Source organism: Abramis brama (genome assembly GCF_963993115.1).
Source record: "Abramis brama genome assembly, chromosome: 7".
NCBI lineage: Eukaryota > Metazoa > Chordata > Actinopteri > Cypriniformes > Leuciscidae > Abramis > Abramis brama.
Genome location: NC_139969.1, coordinates 22,505,074 through 22,528,077, shown reverse-complemented (window position 1 = coordinate 22,528,077; position 23,004 = coordinate 22,505,074). Strand labels below are relative to the sequence as shown.

Here is a 23,004-nt window from a genome sequence, read left to right as displayed (position 1 = left end):
GCAGGTGAATTATCCCTTTAAAATTAAGCATTTGAGGGGTAGATACCTGTAAAACCTGCAAGAAATTGTAATATATTGAGATTTCGGGGGCCTATAAATTCACTGAAATCAATGCAATAAATTGTAGGATTTAAAAATCAAGCAAAATGTCTGTGAATGTAAATTTATCTGGTGATGCTCTGCAAGGAGGCTCTGAAAACCATGCATTGGGCTGCATTTAAATCTCAGAATTGTCTTTGTTCATTTTGGGGACTTCTACATATCGTATATTGTTTAACATTTTGTATAAATCTCTAAATTACAAGGATTGACACCTGATGTATAAATACAAATCCTCTAATCTCTATACAATAACTTTATGTACTTTATAATACATATTCGGTAATCAGACAAAATCTGCTAAGGGGTAATAAAATCTAACAAATCGTGTAAATATTTATCACCTTTTGTTGGAAAATTAAACATTTTATCAAACTAATACAGAATATAGTGATCAAACTACAGTTTATAAAAATTATTATATATATAAAAAATGTATATGAACTAGTGAGTCTTGAAGCTGAGGTTCTGCCTGATGAACCTGCAAACTATCTTCAGTAAAACTTTTCTTTAATTTATTATAATTCTGACTCTTGTCTTAATTGACTACAGCTTCTAACTCCTGGTCTTAATTAATCATATGGTCTTTGGTCTTTAACTGTAAAAACCCCTAACAGAGCATAAAAAATGTTCGTCAAAACCAACACGCTGAACGATGTTCACTAACCAGTTGTTAGTGAGTTTTTCAATTGGATTGGCTTTTTTCTCTTTAGCATGCAGAGTGAAGTATTTCACTCAGTTCCCTGATCATTCAGATTCAATTTCAGAAAGTGAAGAACAAATTTAACTCACATGCTTTATGTATTATGCACGTTATTGTCTCTGACAGACAACATGTTAAAGCCGCTCAGGCCGCTATTTTCTCCCTCTTCTTGGAAAGCGATGACGCATTAAAAGCATTAGGTAGTGTAGATTTTCCAGAAAATGCGTGCACTCCCTGGACCTCTGCTTCTTGTTGAAAGGGGTGGATTGGAATCCACTGCTGCTTCAATGTATATGTAATGAGTGATTATAATCAAGGTATTAATCAATATTTTTCCTTCTAAATATCACGAGTTGAATTACTTCTCTGGAGATTTTTATTTTGTTATTGAAGTTACCAGTGTGATTACTGAAATGGTCTTTTCATGTATTCTTTAATGTCAGTATTTGATATCTGAATGCAGTAACAGTGCTTGCTGATTTATCCCGGCTTCCAGAAATGAAATAGGGACTGGTTTTGTGTTTGAGAAAGGTCTTCAACGTGTTAAAACATATAGGGGTCATTGAAGCCAATAGTTTAAGGGACCTTTTCTCAGTTAAAGCCTCACTTTCCATTTAGACTAAAGTGTCCTATCCTTGAGAGAAAGAACGCATTATCTTGATGTTTTGAGACGAGACTCCTGTTTATAGTTAGAGCCTGGCCAAATTCAACCTTGGAAATGGCTGTGCGTTGGTGTGTGTGTTAGTCTTCTTGCTTACAGGTTAAGGAACCACTGGCATTGTTGGAGATTGACTGAGTTGTTGTTCGAGACAGCATCCCAAATCTGTGACCTGGAAGGTGACAACGTGCCTAACTTCAGGGTCCAAGTGTCAGCTGCATAATCAATGGAGATATGCTTCAGTCTATCTGTATATGTGTGGAAAATTACTATGTTTATCAATTTCTTGGCCAATGAGAATCATTCAACCTGTAAGCAATGACGTAGCTTAGACCTTGGAAATGATATAACTGCTGTGATCTTTGTAACTGTAAGCGGGGCGGCCTACGAACTCCTGTGTGAGTCTTGAAGCTGACTTCTGCTGATGAAACTGCAAACTATCTTCAGTAAAACTTTTCTTCAATTTTTTATAATTCTGACTCCGGGTCTTCTTTCAAACATCTGGTCCTTGGGTCCTAAACTGTTAACCCCTAACATTGTAAATACTAAAATGTATTGTGCGTGCACGTTATGTTTTCACAGACATCAATGTTGTGATATTCAAATGTGGATTTGAAAACAGATAGATTGTAAGGTAATAATTATTTATTTCTTAGTCAGCGAGTATTCGGTGAAGTGATTGAGGCCCATGAGTGTGTTATGTCAGTGTTTTTAGTTCTAATATTCTAACAGATGATTTTTGGGTAGTTCTTAATACTTGTTTTACGGAATGAAGTTTATTTTGTTTACATGTTACTCAGAGACTGGCATGTTTGGCTTGTCAAAATTTTTACATTTAGTAGATTTTGAAAAGCCATGGAAAATTCATTGGTCTAATAATAGTTGTATAATAATAGATTTCTTCCAGAACAGCAGTTGCATCATGTTTGTTTTTGTTTTTTTTATTACAGAAGAAAACATTCATCCCTGGCAGCAATTGGAAGAGTCATCAGGTCATAGCTGATGAAAAAATATTCAGCACTGTACCGCAGTAGTCTATAACATATGCATGCAAGACAGCATCCAATTAATATTAATGGATTGTGTTCTCTTGATTGCTGAGAGAGACCACACGTTGTGATCAAGTCTCAGTGGTGAAGCAGAGCCTATTAAGAGATCTCCTGCGAGGACATCCCTCACAGTGTGTGCATTATATAATTGCAAGTAGTGCTTGTCAGGGTGTCAGGCAGTGAGCCAGTTTGTGTATACAATCCAAAATCTTTGTTGAATTCAATGATCTGCATTGTCTGCATTAAATAGCAGCAATCTAAACTGGGCTCAGCACAGTTAAGCATCCTGCTTGTTCTCTGAGCAGCTACTGAGGGAATACATGCGTGAAACAGGGATCTCCGGTGCTCTGGTGTTTAACACGGTCACTTGTGAGGCACAAGCGTTGCAGCGGCCTGTAATGGTGTTGCAGCTCAGCACCACTGCAGTACACCTCCACTGCATCCTTAATTATGCATGGCAGCTGTAGTGAGAACACCCACTCACTCACAAGGGAAGTGCAGGGGCAGGAAAGCAGATAAGAGGAGTGTGGAGTGGGAGTGGGTGAAGTCTGTTTGCACTGCTGCTGATGGGATGTAGGATTTGAAAAAACAGAGACCAATGCTGATAAGCTCAAATCAAGTTTTTACACGATGTCTTCTTTCTTTAATGAATCTGATTGATCAGATTTGATTATAATAATTCTATGTAAATTACCTAAATAACATTATTGATTTCAATACATTTCGTCAATGCATTCAGTTCCTTTATAAGGAAAAGAAAACCTAAGAGACAATTTATAATACAAGTTAAAATGAACCAATTTCCTATTTGGTATTCATAAAGGGCCTTACTGGACCGAGGGGTACATAAAAAAATACCCTGGCAAACGCTGGCTTAAAGGGTAACTCTCGCCAAAATTTAACCTAGGCTCTTTTTGTTAATCTACCTGCCTCAAACTTTTGTGTAAAAGCATAATTACAATGGAAACGCCACTTTTAAGATTCACCGTATTTTCGTTTTAGGTCAAAATGCCTTTTGAATGGGAGTGCTTGGGGCACTTCTATGATAGCATCAAAATCGCTATTTTTAAAACACTAAGAAGGCTCGACACAACATAAAACTGTGCTCGAAGTATCACCAGGGGCTCTACACATGAACTTGAGCATTGACTACATTGTTTGTGTACACAAAGTTTACTAAAAAGAAAGGTTTTGAACAACTCACTGTAGCTGTTGTTCTTCCCGGCCGCCGGCATTTTGTCAGTCAAAAATAGTCGATCTGTATCATTTCATTATTATATAAGGATCCTTTTTCAAATACAAGGTCAATATTGATTTTCACTAATGACAAAACAACAAATTATCCGTGAATTTATATGGAACTAAGCTTTAGAAGCTTTCCATCTTTACTCTACTCCCGATTACGTTGCATTCGGAGATCGACTATTTTTGACTGACAAAATGGAAACACTAACTGATAAAGTGAGTCGTACAAAACCTTTCTTTTTAGAAAACTTTGTGTACACAAACAATGTAGTCAATGCTCAAGTTCATGTGTAGAGCCCCTGGTGATACTTCGGGCACAGTTTTATGTTGTGTCGAGCCTTCTTAGTGTTTTAAAAATAGCGATTTTGATGCTATCATAGAAGTGCCCCAAGCACTCCCATTCAAAAGGCATTTTGACCTACAACGAAAATACGGTCCAACTTAAAAGTGGAGTTTCCATTCTAATTATGCCTTTACACGAAAGTTTGACTCGGATAGATTAACAAAAAGAGCCTAGGTTCAATTTTGGCGAGAGTTACCCTTTAACACAAGAAAAAGTGCTGTAAAACATCACTCAATTTTCGCCACATTACGTAACCATGGTAGTTTTACCCATAGACATATGGTTCATACCTGTCAACCCCGGTGTCTGTTTTCACAAGCACTTTGAGGCTCTCATCTCTCCCCAGCGATTAAGCTTCTCGTCTTGCTTTCTTTTTGGTCCCATCGCTTTTTTGTCTCTTTATAAACCTCTGCATTTATACTTCTTTAAGGACGTTTTGCTGCGTAAACCGTTGTTGACAGGTAAAAAATCGTACACATTTCGCACCCTATGAACACCGCTTCACGTTCAATCTTCGCGCTCTTTATTTTCCGGTTTCCCATATATGGACTATGCGCTGTGAACGTGTAGAATGATTGACAGATAGAAAACACCTCAAAACAAAACCCTTCTGATTGGCTAAACAAAAAACTGTCACAGAGATTGTTGTGATGTTTACATACATTGATCTCTTCTATAGTAGTATAATTTTTTTACTATTTCATAAAAAAAACACCTTTTGTGCTGTTCCTGTGCTCGGTTTCAGTCATTCTGTTACCTTGAATAGCCTATAGCTGGAACAAGACGCTGGTGGCACTTTTGTGTTTTGCAGTGTAATTGGATATTTTGGAGATTACTAAATTCTTTGATATTCACTTATCATGGTAAAACGTAGCCTACCTGATGATGTTAGAGAACAATAATTCTCAGCATCGGATATTTATGCATCCAATTCTATTCATTTATACAGATCCCTCTATTAGGCCACACACCATAAGTCCCTTATCTTCATTTGTCCTGGACTGTTGAATAAGTGACAGTAATAGACCGATGCCTAGAGGAGCAAAATGAAGACGTGCTATCAAGAGCAGCTGTGGCACAGCAGCTGGTCTGACAGTGTCTGTGTAGCCTGAATACACATCTACTCATCTAAGGTGCTATTAGAAGGTGACTGTGTGTGTGTTTGCATACGTGTTAGCATTGATTATGTTTGAAACAGTAGCATATTTGAGTTGTTGTGCCCTGTGTCAAACAGCATCAATGCATTTTGTTGTAGGCTGCAGTAGGCTATACTGAAATGATGTTTCCTGAGCATTTCAAGCAAATCACTTTGATCTGAAGCATTCTAAAGATATGAAAACGTGTTCGGTACTGATTTAGATCACTGTAAGCAATAACACGCTTTGTTGTTGTTGTATTTTTTTTATAAGGTTTGATGTAGAAAGTTATTTTTAAGTAATAACAGATAGGCTTAGCTTTTGCTAGTGGTTCTCCCTCTAGCGGTAAATTTGTAATAGCATGTTGAACTACTCGAAAGAAAAATAATTAAAGAAAAGAAAAGTAATTCACAGTGATCAAATTAAATCATAAAATGTTAAAATGTAGTGAACCATTAACTACATTTTTATTCTGAATTCTGATTTTTTTATTTAGTGTCATTGATCAAACATGCATCCTGCAAGTTCAATTATCTAAAAAAAAGTACATTTTCCTAAGATATTGTCTTTGATTATTTGGATTCATTGCACAAAGTTCCCTCTGATCAATCAAATAACCTGTCTATGATTTCTGTAAAGACTATGAGCCATCTAAAATATTTATTTAAACATATATCACAACTGATTAACTATAATCAAAAGCTTACACTATAAAATACAAAATAACACTCTTTTCAGTAGTGTCATACATCCTACACCAACATGGTAATGCTTTACAAAAAGTTCATTAGGAAATACATTAACCACCAATGAGAAATACATTTGTTACAATATGTAGGCTATTCATCTTTGTTAACGTTAGTTAACTGTTCATAGTTCATGTTAGCTCAATTCTATTAAATAACATAATAACAATAAATACACTTTTGATTTTAATATTGGGGTGAGCGAAATCTTTGGAAGATATCACTGAACATTTATTTAACCATTGCAAAAATAAATTTCTTATGCTATTTTTTCATCTCTGTTTTTTGTGTTTATTTAAAATTAGACATATCTGATATTATTTTAATCTCCAATCTGTTATTTAACAGTTGAGATAGTTCTTTAATGCTTAACTAACTAGAAGACACTAGCCGGGTTTAAATCCTAGTTGTGCAGGTGGGGCACGTTGTAACACTGCCTTACAATGTGCCCCTATTAGAACTATGCTATTCTTTGATTTTTAGCGATATAATTCACACATATAAGTTTTATGAATTGTGTTGAGGAAGAGGTGAATAAAGACTGAGAATCAATGTTCAGATATTATTAATTATTATTATGTTTTGTACTATATTGTATAGCTGTGTTTTCGGGTGTGTTCGTTGTCAAACTCAAAAATGAGTTTATTTTTAATTATTAAAAAATGCCATTATTTTATATGAAAAAGTAAATAACTGTATTTTATTGAGAACATATTTTAGTTTTTTCTTGGATCATTTTTTTATTAGATCAGATAACATTTTAAGCTGTCAAATGGTCATGTTACAATGTGTGAATGTGCCCCTCACATGGGGCATGTTGTCACATTTCACTTCCATTCTTTCAAGAAAAAGTATACACTGTATTAATGAAACAAAACCACATAATTGTACTAGACATGTGAAACTAATGCGAGAAAAAATAAATACTCTGAACCCTGAGTAGGTTTACAAAAACTGAGAAAGTCAAAAAGTGTTAGGTTGTGCCCCGCTCTCCCCTAGTAATGTTGAAATTAACAATAACTAATAAATGCTTTAGAAGAATTTTTTATTGTTAGCTGAGTTCATGTTAACTAATTCAATTTAACAAATGGACCCTTGTTCTAACTTGTGAAGTGTTAATTATGTATCTATATATCTGTCCTAATAGATCTGGTGTGAGCTTAGCAGTACTGAATCAGTTCACTCATGGTACATCCAGAAGTACAGCAGACGCCCGCTGGCCCGACATCGCGACGGGTCCTGGAGGACATGCTGAGATCCTGCACAGTGGTGGGGTGTTCCGGAAGCTCTGCAGGTGGGCTCGTGTGCTGGTGGGGGGCTGGATGCTCTGTCACGCTCTCAGGGGACTGCTTGTCCTCAGCACTCAGGGTCCCTTTCTGGTGTGCAAAGAGATCTCTGTCCAGCCAGTTTTGTAGGTTCCCTGAAAAATGGCAGATGGTGCATCAAAATGAGAGGATGCATTAATATACATATAAAGTAGGAAAATGAATGGATAACACCAATGTCTGAAGAATGCAAACCTACTATGGTGGTTTGCAAAGTGAAGGTCTGAATCAAGCACATTCCGTTTGAGTCGGGAGCTCCCACATGATGTAACCACCATCCGAATGAACTCACGACCACAGAGTTTCACTCGTGCATCTTGACTCTCAGTCTTGGAAGTCTCGAGGAGGATTAATAAAGCTAAAGAAGCAAACCACTTAATGTTCATGGTGTTTCTTGGGGTGATCAAATTAGAATACGCAATATTCAAGTGTGTTCAGGTACTTCAGGCTACTTAGCAAAACCACATTTGGGGGTTTTTATACTTCCTATCATACCTTTGGCATGCATGGTTTTACAAGAATCTATCTGGCCTTGAATGAAGAAAATCATGTTCTGATCTTTGAGGCCTTCAAAGCTGGAACGTATTTCAGATAAAACATGTCAGCTGTGATATATGATATTGCCTGAGGTCAAGGAAAATTGTGATAGCTGGTCACATTTTTCGTATTTTCATATAATATCTCTTTTATGAGTTTACAGAAATACGGCAATGAACATGTACTATTTTATATTAGGGGAAAATGGGTAAGATGCCTCCGTCATGAATATCACTAAATGTCATCTAAACACATTTATTTAATGCTCTTATTAATCTTAACACTAACATTTTTGAGATTTATTCCATCTGCAAAGTTCTAATCTAATTGTATTCTTGGATAATAGTCGTTTATGAATTTAATTATGCTGGATATTAAATGTTTTAATGTTTATTTGTTAATAGAGGATTTGTGGACACATTTACTCATTTAGATTGCTAGGGTAAAAAAGTATGTTGTTTTTATTTTGAAGTGAAACGTGAATGGGACAGAATCCCCCTAGTGGAATGTTGTTGCATGTGTTTCTTCTTCTTGTTTTTTTTGAATAATTATTATTAAAATGAATGTAGTTATTATTTAATAATTTCGTGAATTAGACACACATTTCCCTATGGGACAACGGATTATATCAGAGAAAAAAATGACAAGATTTATTCATTTTATAATGTTGTGAATTAGATCAGGGAAGATGTCCACAAAGGGAATTGTATCTTTAAATGTTTCAATACAACAGGAAATTGCCACTGTGGGCAACTTCCCTCATCTGCACTGTTACGCATCAACAACTTCAAAAAGTAAACATTTTGCAAATAAATATGGTTGGAAGTCAGTTTATTGAGTGATATTTAGCACTGATCATTTATTTGTTTTAAATGTTGCAGGTGGGATAAGCTCAGTTGGGTTGAACATAAATAACAAACAAATACATTAGTTATTCCAGTCTGAATTCACTGTAGATGATCCCATAATTGACCGTTATGCAGTAAATCCCTGCTGTACGTGGCAAAGGCTGATCTTTCCCGTACAACAAAAGCCACAAACATGCAGCTGTCAAGGGCTCTTGTCTTTACATTCCCTTAATTGAAGTTGAACATTTCATGGCATCATGAGTCCTCTTGATCCTAAAATCCTGTTAGACATGAAGTCAGATGACTTGACTTCTCACCGACGGTATAGTACGTGCTTGCTTAGCACTTACATTGTTTTCAGAGATGACAAAAAAAATGAAGATGTTCATGGGAAAACTCTGAAAACAATACAAACAAAGCCTTTTATAATAAGCCAAAGGAAAGCAACTCCTCTGATATTTGCATTGTGCATGGGCTAAATACAAAAGATGTTAGGCCTATTGGTCTCTTTTGCATCAGGGAGCCTAAAGCTTTTTATTAATGATTGTATTAAATTATTTATGTAGCGACATACATACAGTGAACTAGTTCTCTCTTAAAGAAACCGTTTTCATACGCATTATTCATTTTTTAATATATACAAGTTGCAGGAGTATATGTTATGTAATGCAGACCAAAGGTGAACCATATATAATGTAAAAGTTTCAGAATGGGGGGGGGGGGGGGGGGGTATACTTGTAATCGTATGGCTCTGCAGATAAACAACAATCATTACAAATAATGAAACAAACGAGGAAATCACCCTTCATACCTTCCAAAAACAGTTAAAATGTGAGTTGGGCTAATCTGAAAGGGTGATAAAGTGCTTACTGGAGTATATACAAATACAATGTTCATAAATTAATTTAGTTGAGAAATGTCATGGTATCCAAATGCACTTCACCTATACAGAAACATTGTGAAAGCAACACTCTAAATATACCAAAGGTGTCTGAAGGCCACATAAGTCTCACTTGATCCTCTGAAATCCTTTATGTTTTAATTGAGGAAGAAAAATCTCAGGATTCTTGTCTGTAGTATACAGTGCTTTCCACTTCCTTTCTTTTTTCTGCTGAACACAAAGGAAGATATTTTGAAGGATGCCGGTAAACAGACAGTTGATTTACCCCATTGACTTCCATAGTAGGAAAAAAAAAATACTATGGAAGTCAATGGGGTCCATCAACTGTCTGGTTACCGACATCCTTCAAAATATCTTCCTTTGTGTTCAGCAGAAGACAGAAATTCATACAGGTTTGAAACAACTTGAGGGTGAGTAAATGATGACACAATTTTCATTTTGAAGTGAACTATTTCTTTAAATCGTTTTAACACAGATTGTGTTGATGATACAAATAATAGTTTGCAGTCTGTAATAACATTTTATTTGAATCCACTTGATGCCTGAAATTATTTGACAACTGAATAGATACTGCTAAAAAACTAGCACAAAGTAGTTCACCAAAGATCCTCAGCGACATGCCATTTGTAAGCCATCTTAAAGCTAATGGCTTAATTTTCTTCAACCTGGCGTTCACCCATCTTTTAAATCCCTATTTAATTCAAGGCAGGCTGGGAACCTGAGCTGTCTGTTCAAGGGCAGTGAAGGCAGGGTGGATGACAAGGACATTCAGTGATGACACTGGCCAATGTGATGTCTATTGTCCTCATCAGTCTCCTCAGCTAGAGGCTCAAAGCAGTTCTCAAATTTCTTTTGAAATCTTTTCTTGATGTTCAATCCACGCTGGATTTTTGTGTTAGTGCACTCCTGGGCCTTCAGCTTGGCGTAATAGTCAGAAAATTTGTTAAATAGGATGGAGATTGGCATTCCGTTCAAAATAATGCCGAAAGATATGCACCCGAAGGCCACCACTCGACCAGAGTACGATATAGGCACCACATCTCCATAGCCCACCGTAGAGATGCTCACCTGTAACAGCATAAAAAAAAACAATGTTTATTTATATATTGCAAATGAGGACCAGAACACTGCAAAATACACAACAAAGACCAGCTTTTTCTTAATGAAAAGGAAAGAAGCAAAAGAGAGTTATGTTTCCAAGTCAGTTTATCAGATTGGTGATTAAAGTCAAAATTGTGCATGCAAGTCTTGTATAACTTAGTAAGCCTCCAGGAAGTTCTAAACTAATCTAACTTTTCCAATCAGCATGGATGCCTCCAATTGAGCGGCATTACAAGGTATTATATAAGATTAAACACAGCTGCCAGAGGATAAAGACTAACAATTTAAAGAGGATAGAGGGATACAACAGGCAGCCACAGCAAATGATGATAATGATAACAATCATTAAAAAAAAAAAAACATTCACACGCAAGTGATACTACTAAAAACACACATAATGATGCCCACTGGTTTAATATTTGAGCAACAAAGTTATGTAAGTAGTCTATGTAAGCTGTGAGCCTTTTGAATCTAAACGTGGACAACCCAATAAAATTAGGTTTGGATATTTTCAGTAAATCAAGAATACAGCCATACAGTCTCCTAAGAGAATTATTATTTATTTATTTTTGTAAAATGGGGCATAGCAAAGAACTTCAGAAACGAATGAAACTGTTTATTGAGTCTAGTGCAGTGTTGATTTAGCATTATTAGGCCTATTTATTCATATTTTGAATTAGCAAAAATTAGCATTTTCTGTTGTCATTTTATTTTTAGTTTAATTTTTAGTAATTTTGTTATGTGCTGTTGCCATTTTTATTGTTTTCTTAACATTACTTACTAACTAGTACTTCGTTTTTCATCTAACATTTATATTGTATTTTAACTTCTGTGAGACCACTCCATCTGTGGGAAGATGGAGTGGGCTCACAGGGGACCAATGGTGATTAGGTTTGGGCTTTGTACTGGTCAGTCTTCCACACCAGACCAGTGTTGTTATTGTTATCTAAAACTACAACAATAACAACACTGGTCTGGTGTGGAAGACTGACCAGTACAAAGCCCAAACCTAATCACCATTGGTCCCCTGTGAGCCCACTCCATCTTCCCACATCAGGGTCTGACCTCACTGATGCTCTAGTAAATCTCCACATCCATGTTCTAACACTGAGTTGAAAGCATTCCCAGAACAGATGAAGCTAATATAGCAGCAACATCCTAATAATAGCCATGGTTTTAAGACTATTTGCTTAGTTAATACATGGGTCAATTCAGGGTGATTGGGACACTTTTTGCCATTGAGATGACTTGGAAAAAGTGTCCCCACCAACCTGATTTCGCCCCTACAGGTGTGCCGTTTGGATGTCCACATGCTTTTGGCCATTTGTATTAATATATGAATCATACTGTAGTTGTGCTAATTGTGGTGAATGTTTTGAGATATACTCACCGCTGCCCACCACCAGGCATCTGGTATACTGCTAAAAGGTGTTCCTACAGCATCCTGCTCCACTGAGTGCATTAGGGCGGAGAAGGTGAAGATCCCCATGATAATGAACAGAAACAGACAGCAGACCTGTTCAAAACACTGGCGAAGAGTGAAGCCAAATGCCCGCATCCCTGTCGAGTGCCTCGCCAGTTTCAGAATGCGAAAGATGCGCATGAGTTTGACAACTTTAAGCACTTTGCTAATTTTGCTAACCCTCGCCATGGTTTTCAGGTCATCTTGAACGCTGAGATCTTCCTGGTTAGCAAAAGCCTCAAATACCAGCTGGATAAAGTAAGGCATGACAGCCACTAAGTCTACAAAATTAAGTGCACTCTTCAAAAAATGCTTGACGTCACAAGTTGTCAGCAGGCGAAGGAAGTACTCAAAGGTGAAGAAGAGAATTGAGGTGATCTCCACGCACTCCATATAGGTTCTTCCATAGATTTTATAATCTTTCAGTTCGCTTACAGTATTCAGAGTCATTGCTACTATGGAGATGAGCACAAAGAGGCTGGAGAACACAGCAAAAGCCTTAGCAGTCAACGAGGAGTATGGGTTCTCCATTAGGTCCCATAGAATCTTACGAACACCACCCAAAAACATTGACTTGAAACCCTCCTCATTGTGCTGAGGCTCAATTTCCGCCATAAGCTCCCTGTTCACTTTCAGCTGGTCTCTTATCTCGTCTATTTTCTCCTCATAGAGAATGCGGCAACAGCGGGGACTGTCCCTCAAGTGAAGGCCCCAAAAACGCATTTCCTCCTCAAAATTGACAGGGCAAAGACTCTCCATTACCCATAACACATTGCTATAATAAAAGTGGAAGATGTAGTGGAAGAAAGTAGGATCTCGGTCAAAGAAAAACTCGTTAGTGAGCACACAATAGTCATCGCAGAGTGTTAGCTGCTTGACGGGATCTTTGCACAGGGCTAAGCGGCCTATTCTGGTTTTAGGGTATTTGATAGCCAGCTGCTTGGGAATGGTAAAGACTTTCCCACCTATATTTACATTTATCTCATTTGAATGGCGGTGTGGCATCTTTGCTGCTTCTGTCTCACTGCTTTTCCTCTTTTCTTGATCTCTTTTGTCACTTGCCTGAGGTGATGGTGTATCAAGGTTGTCCATCGACGTCCAAGGTTTCACAGAGCTGTCTTGTGAAAAAGGAAAGGCAATGTCTTCTTCCTCTATACTCTGCGAAAAGCTGGCATTAAGTTTGACACTTGCAAATAGACTTGAACGTCTCTTTTTCAGAATTTTAAGATGTCTTCTTGGTTGATCCATTTTTACGGTAACTTAAATGATGACGAATGTGGAAAAATGTTATAGAACTGAAAGATGTAGAAATAAATGTAACACACAAAAAAAAACTAACTTCTTGTTAGAAATAAAAACAGAAAAAGGCAGATTCTACATTCCAACACGTCCCACTTTCCTTTAAAATGCGCATTGGTTTGAAGCTTCGAATAAATGTTCAGACAGATGGAGAAAACATATTCCACTGCTTCTAGCTTTTTAGAGTTTGCAATATAGCTAAAAAGACAGAAAGAAAAAGCACCTGTATTTGTTTCGGCTCAACTGAAGATCAGGAGTTGGGATTTGCCCCACCTCACTGATGCCATAATCCCATTGCTGTTCTTTCTGTCCTCAACAGAGTTAAAAATACAGTCATGAGGATTAGTGTAGTGATTTAAGGATTGAGCTCTAGGAGGAGGAATGGCAAAGGATAAATAGCAGTTGCAAGGATACTAAGGTTATTAAATGCTCACAGAAAAGTTAAATTTATGTTGCTTTTAATCAACAATATTGTGCTCAGTTTAAACAATTCAGTGCAAATCCATTGAGAAAATCTTTTAATCCCATAATTTCCTTATTTTGTAAATAACTTTCAGGAAAGAAAACGGTTTAAGAATTTTTGCATTTCTTTTTGAATTAAATTTATGGACAATTACTATTTTTGTCCAACTAGAGTAAATGTAATATAAATGTAAAAAAAATGTAATATGTCTATTCTGGTTTTAGGGTGTGTGCTGAATTGTTGACATTTCAAACTACACTATGATATTATTTTAACTTTATTTAGCCTAGTATACTACTTTTTATCTACTAACCACAGATGAACGATTCAAAGAAATGTATTTAAAAAGGAAAGAGATTTTAATGATAAAAATGAAAACACTTCCATGCAATATTTTATTTATTCACATTTTTTATTTATTTTTTTGCATGACACCTCTACACAAACCTTTGGTTTAAAAACAGATTATCCCCTTACTTTAAAAAAAATCTTATAGACCAATATCTATTTTTTATTTTAGGGTCGAATTAACGTTTAAAAATAATTGTACTGACATAATCAAAGACCACAGCTTCAGAAGTCTTATTATTATATGTGATTTCTGCAATTGTAGCCTACATACAGCTGGATCTGCAATATAAAAGTTCCCCCTTATGATCCCGGAACCGGAAACAGAGTTGTTATAACTGCAAAACCATCTTTTATTAATATAAAGTCAAATTTTTTGGTCTGTTTCCATTTTTAACAATAATATCAAAATGTAACATGTAATAAAACCTGATAAATTGAAAATACGCATTTTACTGTGGATACATAAAAGCCGACGAGACCACGTGACTTCCTTTCCGAACGAAGCTGAAATCATGGATGCCAGCCGCGTGCAGCCCATCAAGCTCGCTAGAGTAAGAAAATAATATTTTATTGAATATTTCCCTTTGAATTATGCAATTTAATACTTGTAAGATTAAAAGTATACAATTTCAATTCTTTTTGGGAAATGGTAGCCTTTAATAATCGTATAATCCTCTCACAACACTATAGCGGTGTTTGTCGTTAGGCCTTTAACATTAGCATTAGCATCCTGCAATCCAGCAGTTTGGATATCGATTGTCGTTTCCACCACATGTGCCGTTTAATAATGTCAGTTATAATTACCTTTAATTGTGTATCTTCATTACAGGTTACAAAAGTGCTGGGAAGAACCGGCTCCCAGGGACAGTGTACCCAGGTGAGTTCAGAATTAACTCATGCTCCGTTAACGTACATGTGGAATATGATTAGCGACTTCATTAGAAAAACATTTATATTTGTGATGTGCATGAACTGAGTTGAGATGCCTTATATATTTAAGTGAATTTTGCGGGAGGCAAATAAAACTGCTTGTAGCCACAGCTCTTGTGCGTGATCAGTTTAGTAAATATTGAAACCGTTGTAATCAGTATGACACGTTATGCGAAAATGCCTTTTTAATTGTGTGAAAAAAATCTCGTTGTTGGTCATTTCTTATAAGATCTAGATAATGTTTATTGTAGTTGGATAAAAACAAATTGTGGCTGTCAAAATTTGTATGTAATTGAGTTATTTTTAAAGTACAAGTTTTGATCCACACTCATAAGACTTAAAATATTGTGCTTCCATAGGTGCGTGTTGAGTTCATGGATGACAGCAACAGATCCATTATCAGGAACGTGAAGGGCCCAGTAAGAGAAGGAGATGTTCTGACACTTCTGGAGTCTGAAAGAGAGGCCAGGAGGCTTCGCTAGGTAGTATACATCATTCACTGCTGTAAATGCATTGATCACCTCAGATTTATTTGTTGTATTTTAGAAGGAAAGACAAACACTTTCAGCAAAAAAAAAAAAAGTATTGTGTGCACAGGTTTTGTGTGGGAAGACAATGTCAAGTTATGTTTAACGTATCTGACTGAAAAGTCTCTGAATATTTAAATGCATTAATCTTAGTTTTTTCTCAGTGTTTAAATTATTTTAAATATTTTCTTTACTGTCTTTTGTGTGCTAGATGACTCCTATTCCTCACATCATATGTAAATTAAGGCAGTATCATCCATATTAAAATGCAGCAGACTTATCACAGATTTCCAGTCAGTTGCTGCTTGATGTAAGTTCTAACCATTTGTCTGTTTCCCCCAGCAGTGCACGTGTGAAGACCTGCCATCGCCAAACCAGTACTTGTGGAGCACATCAACACCAGCTCTACAGTTTGCCGTACAATATAATATGTGCGCAGTTTGAAATAAAATGTCTTTGTGAATAAGTTGATCTCCATTTCATGCTAATTATTGTTTAAGGTGTTACCTTGAGTTTTACAATTACTCTAATGCAGTAGAATTCAAATGGTGGACTTGGTTCCATCTGGACCGTGGGACATAATTGCGCCATTTTACAGTTAAAAGTGAGCCGTGCATCAAAACAACAGAGCAGTACATGCCACAAGCGCTCAGGGTCGTTTATGCTACATCCTCTTATATGTTTATCTAGAGCCAAATATGCCTCGTTCAAGCCCAGACCAGGTTTGTGCCAAGTGTGGCACCTTTAGTCCCCCCCCCCCCCCCCCCCATACATTTTTCATTATTAATAAGCATATTAAGACCATTTCATAAATGTTATAATTTGTACAAATTATTTAGAGATGGGAAAGAAAGACCAAAAACTTTATGTGCTCGATGAGAGTTTTAATTATAAATTATGTATGGTGTTTGTTTTTAGTAGTTAAGAGTAAAAACTTAACGGCCCATTCTTTTTCCAAGAATAAAAACTAAACGGCCCATACTTTGCTTAAGAAATAAACTACTCCCAGTATGTTTTCTCAGTCCCAAGGCCTTGAATATGTGCCATTCATGTAGGTGTCTAAAGTGTAAAAAATAAAATAAAAAAGCCTGATAAAACATCTGATCTAACCTTTTTATATTAATATCCAGTTGAGAGAAATATATACCTTTTTTTTGGTAAATAATTATTAGACATCACTGATTTCCAATATTCTCATCTTTGATGACTATTTTGAGTGTTTAGAATTTTTTCTTTTACAAAGTACTAAGGCTGTTCAATTGTTTAAAAAACTATTGTCCGGACCTCTGCTGGGAAGGTAATATAGAGACCGGACCTCTTGGAACTTTAATTGAATACCCCAACTCTAGAGAACTAGTGGCAAGTTTCCCCAGTTTATTGTGAGGTTCGGTCAGTTCTGGCAAGACATTTTAGATTGTCATTTAAAAAAACATCTTGCCTGACACATGTAAGCATTATTATGTTTCTGAATACATTATAGGCCTATATTTCTAATGTATAAGCTTAGAAACAACACTAAAATTCAACATGACTCAAATAATACCGTGAAAACAGTCTAAAAAAATGTGATATTGCTCGGATATCTTGTATATTAAAGGGTATGTTTCTTGGTTCTAAGTTGTCACTATGTGATATGCCAACGCATTCCCATCCTAGGGCGTCATATACTGACGCTTTTGACATTTCGTCCACATTCAACGCACATGGCACCCTTTAGCAACAATATGACACGCACAGAGCTTTGTTCGGTTATGGGTAGGTTAAGGTTTAGGTCTGGGTTAGGGTTAGACCGCTAGGAGGCGCCTTCTGGCCCATATCTATCTGCGTCTCATATTGACGCTAAAGGGTGCCATGTGCGTTGAATGTAGACGAAATGTCAAAAGCGTCAGTATACGGGTGTAGGTGTAACTTAACATTTTAACATGTAACACTTAACATTCAAGCGAGGACATGATGCTTGTTTTCCAAAGCAATATAAGCGGTAAATGAAGACTTGGCTAACTGCCTTATTTTACTGATGTCCTTGTTAAAAAACTATAATTTCGTTTAGAGTTTATCTTAAAATGTTTTAGTACATTTTCTGTTCATTCAACACGAAGTGTTTGAGTCACTGTTCGTTGGATGTCCACGAGAGGGCACTATCACTCCTCCTCCTAACTATGCCCTGTTCCAGAGATTTGCCAGTGTAATCTTGAGCTGCTGGTGGGTAGAAACCAGCTGTCGAACTGTGTGATCCTGCTATAAGCACTGAACACATTTGCAGATGTTTAGGTCAGAGGCTCATGGTTTATTTTGATTACAGTTTTTGACCACCCCTGGTTCTCTTGCAAAAGAAAAGCATCTGCACTCGCGGTTGTCGCCTTTTACTTTGAATGCTGCAAAAATCAAAATGGAAAATTCTTATTTTTCATGGAATATTGCAGTATTTATTATAAATGATTTATGTGTGCACATCATTATTTTATTAAAGTCACGTGCCCTCGTAATCATCAATTAAAATAACTGATGATGTGTTTAAGGTCGGGACAACTTGTCACTCATGAGATCACAGCTACAGCAAACCACAACAATCCAATCAATTCCAGTGGAACTTTCGTAGGATAGACTAAATAAGATAGTCCCTCGGTTTTTGACAAAAGAATCCTATGAGAGATAAATCCATATCAATATCAAATTTCTATTTTCATTTTCAACATAAGGGGTTGGGAACTGGATTGTACTCTATCTGACTGATTTTTACAGGTTCTGCAGGGACCGATTCAAGAACTCGCAGGTCTAGGATTGGTCATAACCCACTGCCTTTCTTTGGCACGATTAAGTAAGGACTGTAGAAACCCAGAGGAACAGGCTCTATTGCGTCCTTCGCCACCACATTTCTGCATGCAGGATATTATATGCTTGGTTCACTCTGTCAATCCTTCTTGTTTCTGACAATAAGGGAATCTCACAACCGCATGCTTCTCAGTGCTTCCACTTTACTTCATGTGCTTGCGCAACTCAATGACGTCACACACAGAACTCTCAATTCAACCATACATGGTCTGTCCCATCCTGCTGACCATAATATGTTGCAACATCCTCCTTTTTTAAAACAGTTCTATAGGCACAGTATGGAATAACTACATCATACATGTCAAGTCAAGTATATTTGTATAGCGCTTTTCACAATACAGATTGTATCAAAGCAGCTTCACAGTATTAAATTAAAATAATACAACAAGGTTTGTTTCTAGTGGAATTTATTGAATGATAAAATTAAATTAAATATCCCCAAAATATCCATCTGTACACTGTTACACTGTTATCCATCTGTACACAGATATACATCTGTATACTGTTGCTCTTAGGTGTCATTAGAACAATTAAACAGATTTAAACAAAAACTTTCACGTGTGTTGGTCTCTTGACTATTCTGCCACATCTGGTTGTCACAACACTGTTGCTGTTATCTGAATGTTGTGTGCATTGTGTATGTGTGTGTGTTGTGCGTGTCTCTCGTACTGTCCTTGAATGTCCCTCATTCAGATGAATCTTCTGATTAGTCTGTTCAGTCTTGACACTTGTCTTTTGTGTGTCTGCTCTCAGGCACAGTCCTGAGACATTTCCGATTTCTCCTTACAACAGTTCCATTTTCCAGCTTGACAGTGTATGATCTGTTACTGGGCATTCTTATAACATTTGCTGGTGTCCAGTATGTTCTGTGCTACTTGAACATATCCTTCCTGAAGAGGTCTAAGATCTTTTGCTCCTCTATTGTATTAATAGGCCTTTTTGCGTTGGTTGCCTTTTACTGCATGTTCTGTGTTTTCAACACCTGACAGCAGGAGGCTATCATGCTTTGGCAGTAATGTTTTAGTTTTTCTGCTCATTAGTCTTTGTGCAGGACTGGCATTGAATCCCTGCCACAGAGGTAAAGAGGACAGCATTGAACCTGGGCAGGTGCCTAGCGAACTGAATCACATTGCTAGGTCTGATTGTCCTGATAAGCCAGCGCAATGGGTTAGGAAGTGCCAACCAGGCTTCCAAACTCCGCACAAGTGGTACCAGAGGAACAACGATTTTTGACATACCTGCAATGGGGCGACGTAGCGAGCATTGGCCGCCATGTCTGGAAGTTGTGTGTGCCGACCCTGTGGCTGTACAGGAACACTTACCTCGCTACGTGAACCCCACTTGAAACCGGCCACTGACCTGTGAGGGGTTTTGTTTTATTGTGTGCTGCGGCCAGACATGATGAAGCGAGGGGCTCGAGTCCATCATGTCAGGGCCGCAGGCAGTGTGACCCTGAGAATGCGAAATCTGCGCTTTCTTTGAAAATTTGGGTACTGCTGCCACTTGAGTGAGCGGCAGGACACAAAAAAAAGGAAACTCTCAACCCGGCCCTCCACCAGGGGAACGAGCAGTGTGCTCACCATCTCATAGATAAGAGCAGCTCTTGCCATCCCTGGTTCGCCCGTCTCAGGGGCGCTTTGGGTTCTTAGCGGTCGCCTGACGAGCGGGCTGTGCCGCTTTCCAGTGGGCAGCTCGACTCTGCGGCCTGGCGTTGTGGGTTCGGGTGGCAGCCAAGATGTGTTTAATCACCTCGGTCTGCTTATTTACTGCTGAGAACTGCTGGGCAAAGTCTTAGGCAGTGTTGCCGAAAAGGCCACCTTGCGAGATGAAGTTGACGAGAAAGTGCACTTTGTCAACATCCCTAATCTTAGCAAGGTTCAGCCAGAGATGGCGTTCCCAGACCACTACTGTGGACATCGTCTGGCCAAGAGCCCCTCCGAGAGTGATGTCAGTCGCCGAACATTTCCTGTATCAATCCCGGCTCAGAGCTACACTCATGCAGTTCTATGAGTGTTTTGGCCTGATGGACCTGCTGAACAGCCATGGCATGCAGGGTGGAGGTAGCCTGTCCAGCGGCACTGTGAGCCTTTGCCGTCAGAGACAAAGTGAACTTACAGGCCCTGGATGGGAGCCTAGGACGATTCTACAAGGTGGTGGCGTTTTGCAGGCATAAATGCACCACAACTGCAAGGTCCATCTGAGGAACCTTCATATACCACTTCACTTCACTGGCCACCCCAACGTTGAGGGTAGTGAGGGTGGAAGAGCCTGTGAAGCGTGATCTGGCACTAAAAGTTGCCTTTTACAATTTTGTGAGCTCCTCATGCTCTTCCAGGAAGAAGGGCACTGGTGCAGGTGCAGCTGTAAGTCTTGCTCCGAGTCCCAGATACCAATCATCCAACGGAGAGCACTCGGGAAAGGGGGGATGATTCCATTCCAGCCCAATGCTCTCGGTCGGCCTGGGCAAGCATGGCTGCCAACTCTGCGTCCAGACCACTCAGGCCATACTCAGGGCCACTGCACCTTAGGGTGGGAGCCCAGTCGAGTCCTCTGTGTCGGAAGGCACTGGCCCGCACTCCGAAGCTGCTGTCAACAGCTCCTCCTCATCCAGAGCCCCAAATGAGAAATCAGGTGCATCATGTGACGCAACGTCAAACTCATCTGGAAGCGCAAAGTGTGTGGCAAGAAACAGAAGGCCCGTGGGGATTGACCAGGCCGAAACACTCTCGTTGTTGACCTCATATTGACCTCAGCGCTAGCCATCGCAGCCTTGTGGATTCTAGAAGGATCAGCGCGGGGAGCAGCTGAGGTGACTCCCTCTCAAACCAGAAAGGAGAGTCACGATCGCAACGTCGCTGTGGTCATGTTCTCACAGTGAGAACATGAGCCATCCACGAAAGCTTTCTCAGTGTTTGAATGACCCAGACAGCGACCGTGGCCGTCCAAGGTGGACAGGTATCAACTGCAACCAGAAATACACAGGTGGAAAGGCATCTTTAAAAAGAAGCTCTTCACCAACGTTTTGCTCTTTTAGAATAAAACTGCTCTTTTCAGATTGCTGAAGCACTACACCTAGCTGTGGTGCTAAGTGTGGTCCCAAGTTTTTTTTCCTCCATTCTGTCACCTGATGGAGTTTTGGTTCCTTGCCACTGTTGCCTTTGTCGCCTTTGGCTTGCTTAGTTGGTTGATCTGGATATTAATCTTGTTATCACAGGTCGAGATTTGCCATCCTCTCTCCACCCGATCCTATGGCTTATGTCAATTTGGGAGCGTAGATCTTCTTTGGGGTCTTGAATGACTACCTTAAGCCCGGGACACACCAAGCCGACGGTCGGCCGTGAAGGAAATGTAGTGAAATAATTTTTTTTTTTTTTTTTACCTTGGTCTCTTGATCTTTTGTCTGTCATCTTTGATTTGTCATCTAACTGTGTTAGAACACTTTGGGCCAGATTTACTAAACAGTTCGCGTAAGAGTGCATTTCCAAAAAAGCACAGATGGGAGTGGAAAGTTAGCATGTGATCCACTGATGACGCGCAAATTAAAGAACACAGACACAGCTGGATCATTTCCATAATGACCAATGCATAATGACGCAAATTAGCGTCTGGTTTAAGACATGCTTTTTGGAGAGGTAAATAATGGCACAAATACCAGTAAATTGACTAGCACAAACCTTAGTAAATCACCTTGCATGATTCATTTAAATACTCTCCTCCCATAAATTTTGCATCTGAAAGGGAAACTCCAACAAATGCAATAAGATCAGCCGCAAAAATAACTGTGCCCACGCCTTTTCAGCATAATTTTTCACTGCATGTCTTTAGTAAATCCTGACGGTAGTTTTTTAACGCCAAAAGAGGGTTTGCACTTTACTCATCAATAGCATTCTTTCTTTCTTTGAATTGAAAATATTGGGTTCATTCATGACATGTACAAGGGTGAATCAAATACAAGTGTTTGCTAATATTTACACAAAGGCAATAGCGGTTTAACTAGACCAAAGTAGGTCATTTCAACCTAATTTGGAGATTTAAGAAGACACTATAGGATACGTTTGGCACAGCAGTGTTTGCTGATTATTTTATATTTTACATACTGACATATAATGTCTTCACAGCAGATACGTGCATGGCATAGCATACATGTTTACCCGGATACAAATCCCCCCGCCTTGATGTCCCTGAGGTCTCATCTTTCTCTCAGGTGGAAAAAACAGGGGTTACTGTCGGACAAACCCACCAGTGTTTGTCATTTGCAGTAAACACCCTCATGGTGTATAATGAATAAATACAGGAAGCAATTGATGTTGTATTATTTAGTGCTTCTTTTATATTTATTAGATTAAAATATTTTGCACTGTTATTCCTGATTATTAAATAGGCTCATGTAATATATGTTTTTTCCAATGATGAAGAAAATGTGAAGTTTTGATTTATTTTTTGCATTAC

At 38.2% G+C, this 23,004-nt stretch overlaps 3 protein-coding genes across 4 annotated transcripts; 1 reads left to right on the top strand and 2 right to left on the bottom strand.

Annotated features, from left to right (window-relative positions):
* Positions 1-7,139: 7,139 nt before the first annotated feature.
* insl3 (insulin-like 3 (Leydig cell)) lies at positions 7,140-7,690 on the bottom strand (the record flags this gene model as incomplete). The annotated part of the gene is made up of 2 exons (XM_084121139.1): positions 7,140-7,399; positions 7,504-7,690. The coding sequence occupies 2 exons, from the start codon at positions 7,688-7,690 to the stop codon at positions 7,140-7,142; spliced, it is 447 nt and encodes a 148-aa protein (XP_083977265.1).
* Positions 7,691-8,655: 965 nt separating this feature from the next.
* Positions 8,656-13,704, bottom strand: LOC311087171 (potassium voltage-gated channel subfamily V member 2). The gene is made up of 2 exons (XM_084120444.1): positions 12,082-13,704; positions 8,656-10,658 (listed from the first exon to the last, which is right to left on the bottom strand). The coding sequence occupies exons 1-2, from the start codon at positions 13,399-13,401 to the stop codon at positions 10,359-10,361; spliced, it is 1,620 nt and encodes a 539-aa protein (XP_083976570.1). The 5' UTR covers positions 13,402-13,704; the 3' UTR covers positions 8,656-10,358.
* A 1,011-nt stretch (positions 13,705-14,715) lies between these two features.
* rps28 (ribosomal protein S28) lies at positions 14,716-16,189 on the top strand. 2 transcript variants are annotated; one of them, XM_084119384.1, is made up of 4 exons: positions 14,716-14,817; positions 15,096-15,143; positions 15,556-15,678; positions 16,069-16,189. In XM_084119384.1, exons 1-3 carry the CDS (start codon positions 14,779-14,781, stop codon positions 15,676-15,678), a joined length of 210 nt encoding a protein of 69 aa, XP_083975510.1. In that variant the 5' UTR covers positions 14,716-14,778; the 3' UTR covers positions 16,069-16,189. The 2 variants fall into 2 exon arrangements, with proteins under 2 accessions (XP_083975510.1, XP_083975511.1); XM_084119385.1 differs by having other exon boundaries at positions 16,066-16,189.
* Positions 16,190-23,004: the final 6,815 nt, after the last annotated feature.

Excerpts from the sequence above, each read along its gene's own strand:
- LOC311087171 (XM_084120444.1), bottom strand. The coding sequence starts at position 13,401 with ATGGATCAACCAAGAAGACATCTTAAAATTCTGAAAAAGAGACGTTCA. Across the intron at positions 10,659-12,081 it reads ATGCCTGGTGGTGGGCAGCG|GTGAGCATCTCTACGGTGGG; the intron begins GTGAGTATATCT and ends ATGCTGTTACAG.
- rps28 (XM_084119384.1), top strand. The coding sequence starts at position 14,779 with ATGGATGCCAGCCGCGTGCAGCCCATCAAGCTCGCTAGA. Across the intron at positions 14,818-15,095 it reads AGCCCATCAAGCTCGCTAGA|GTTACAAAAGTGCTGGGAAG; the intron begins GTAAGAAAATAA and ends TCTTCATTACAG. Across the intron at positions 15,144-15,555 it reads CCCAGGGACAGTGTACCCAG|GTGCGTGTTGAGTTCATGGA; the intron begins GTGAGTTCAGAA and ends GTGCTTCCATAG.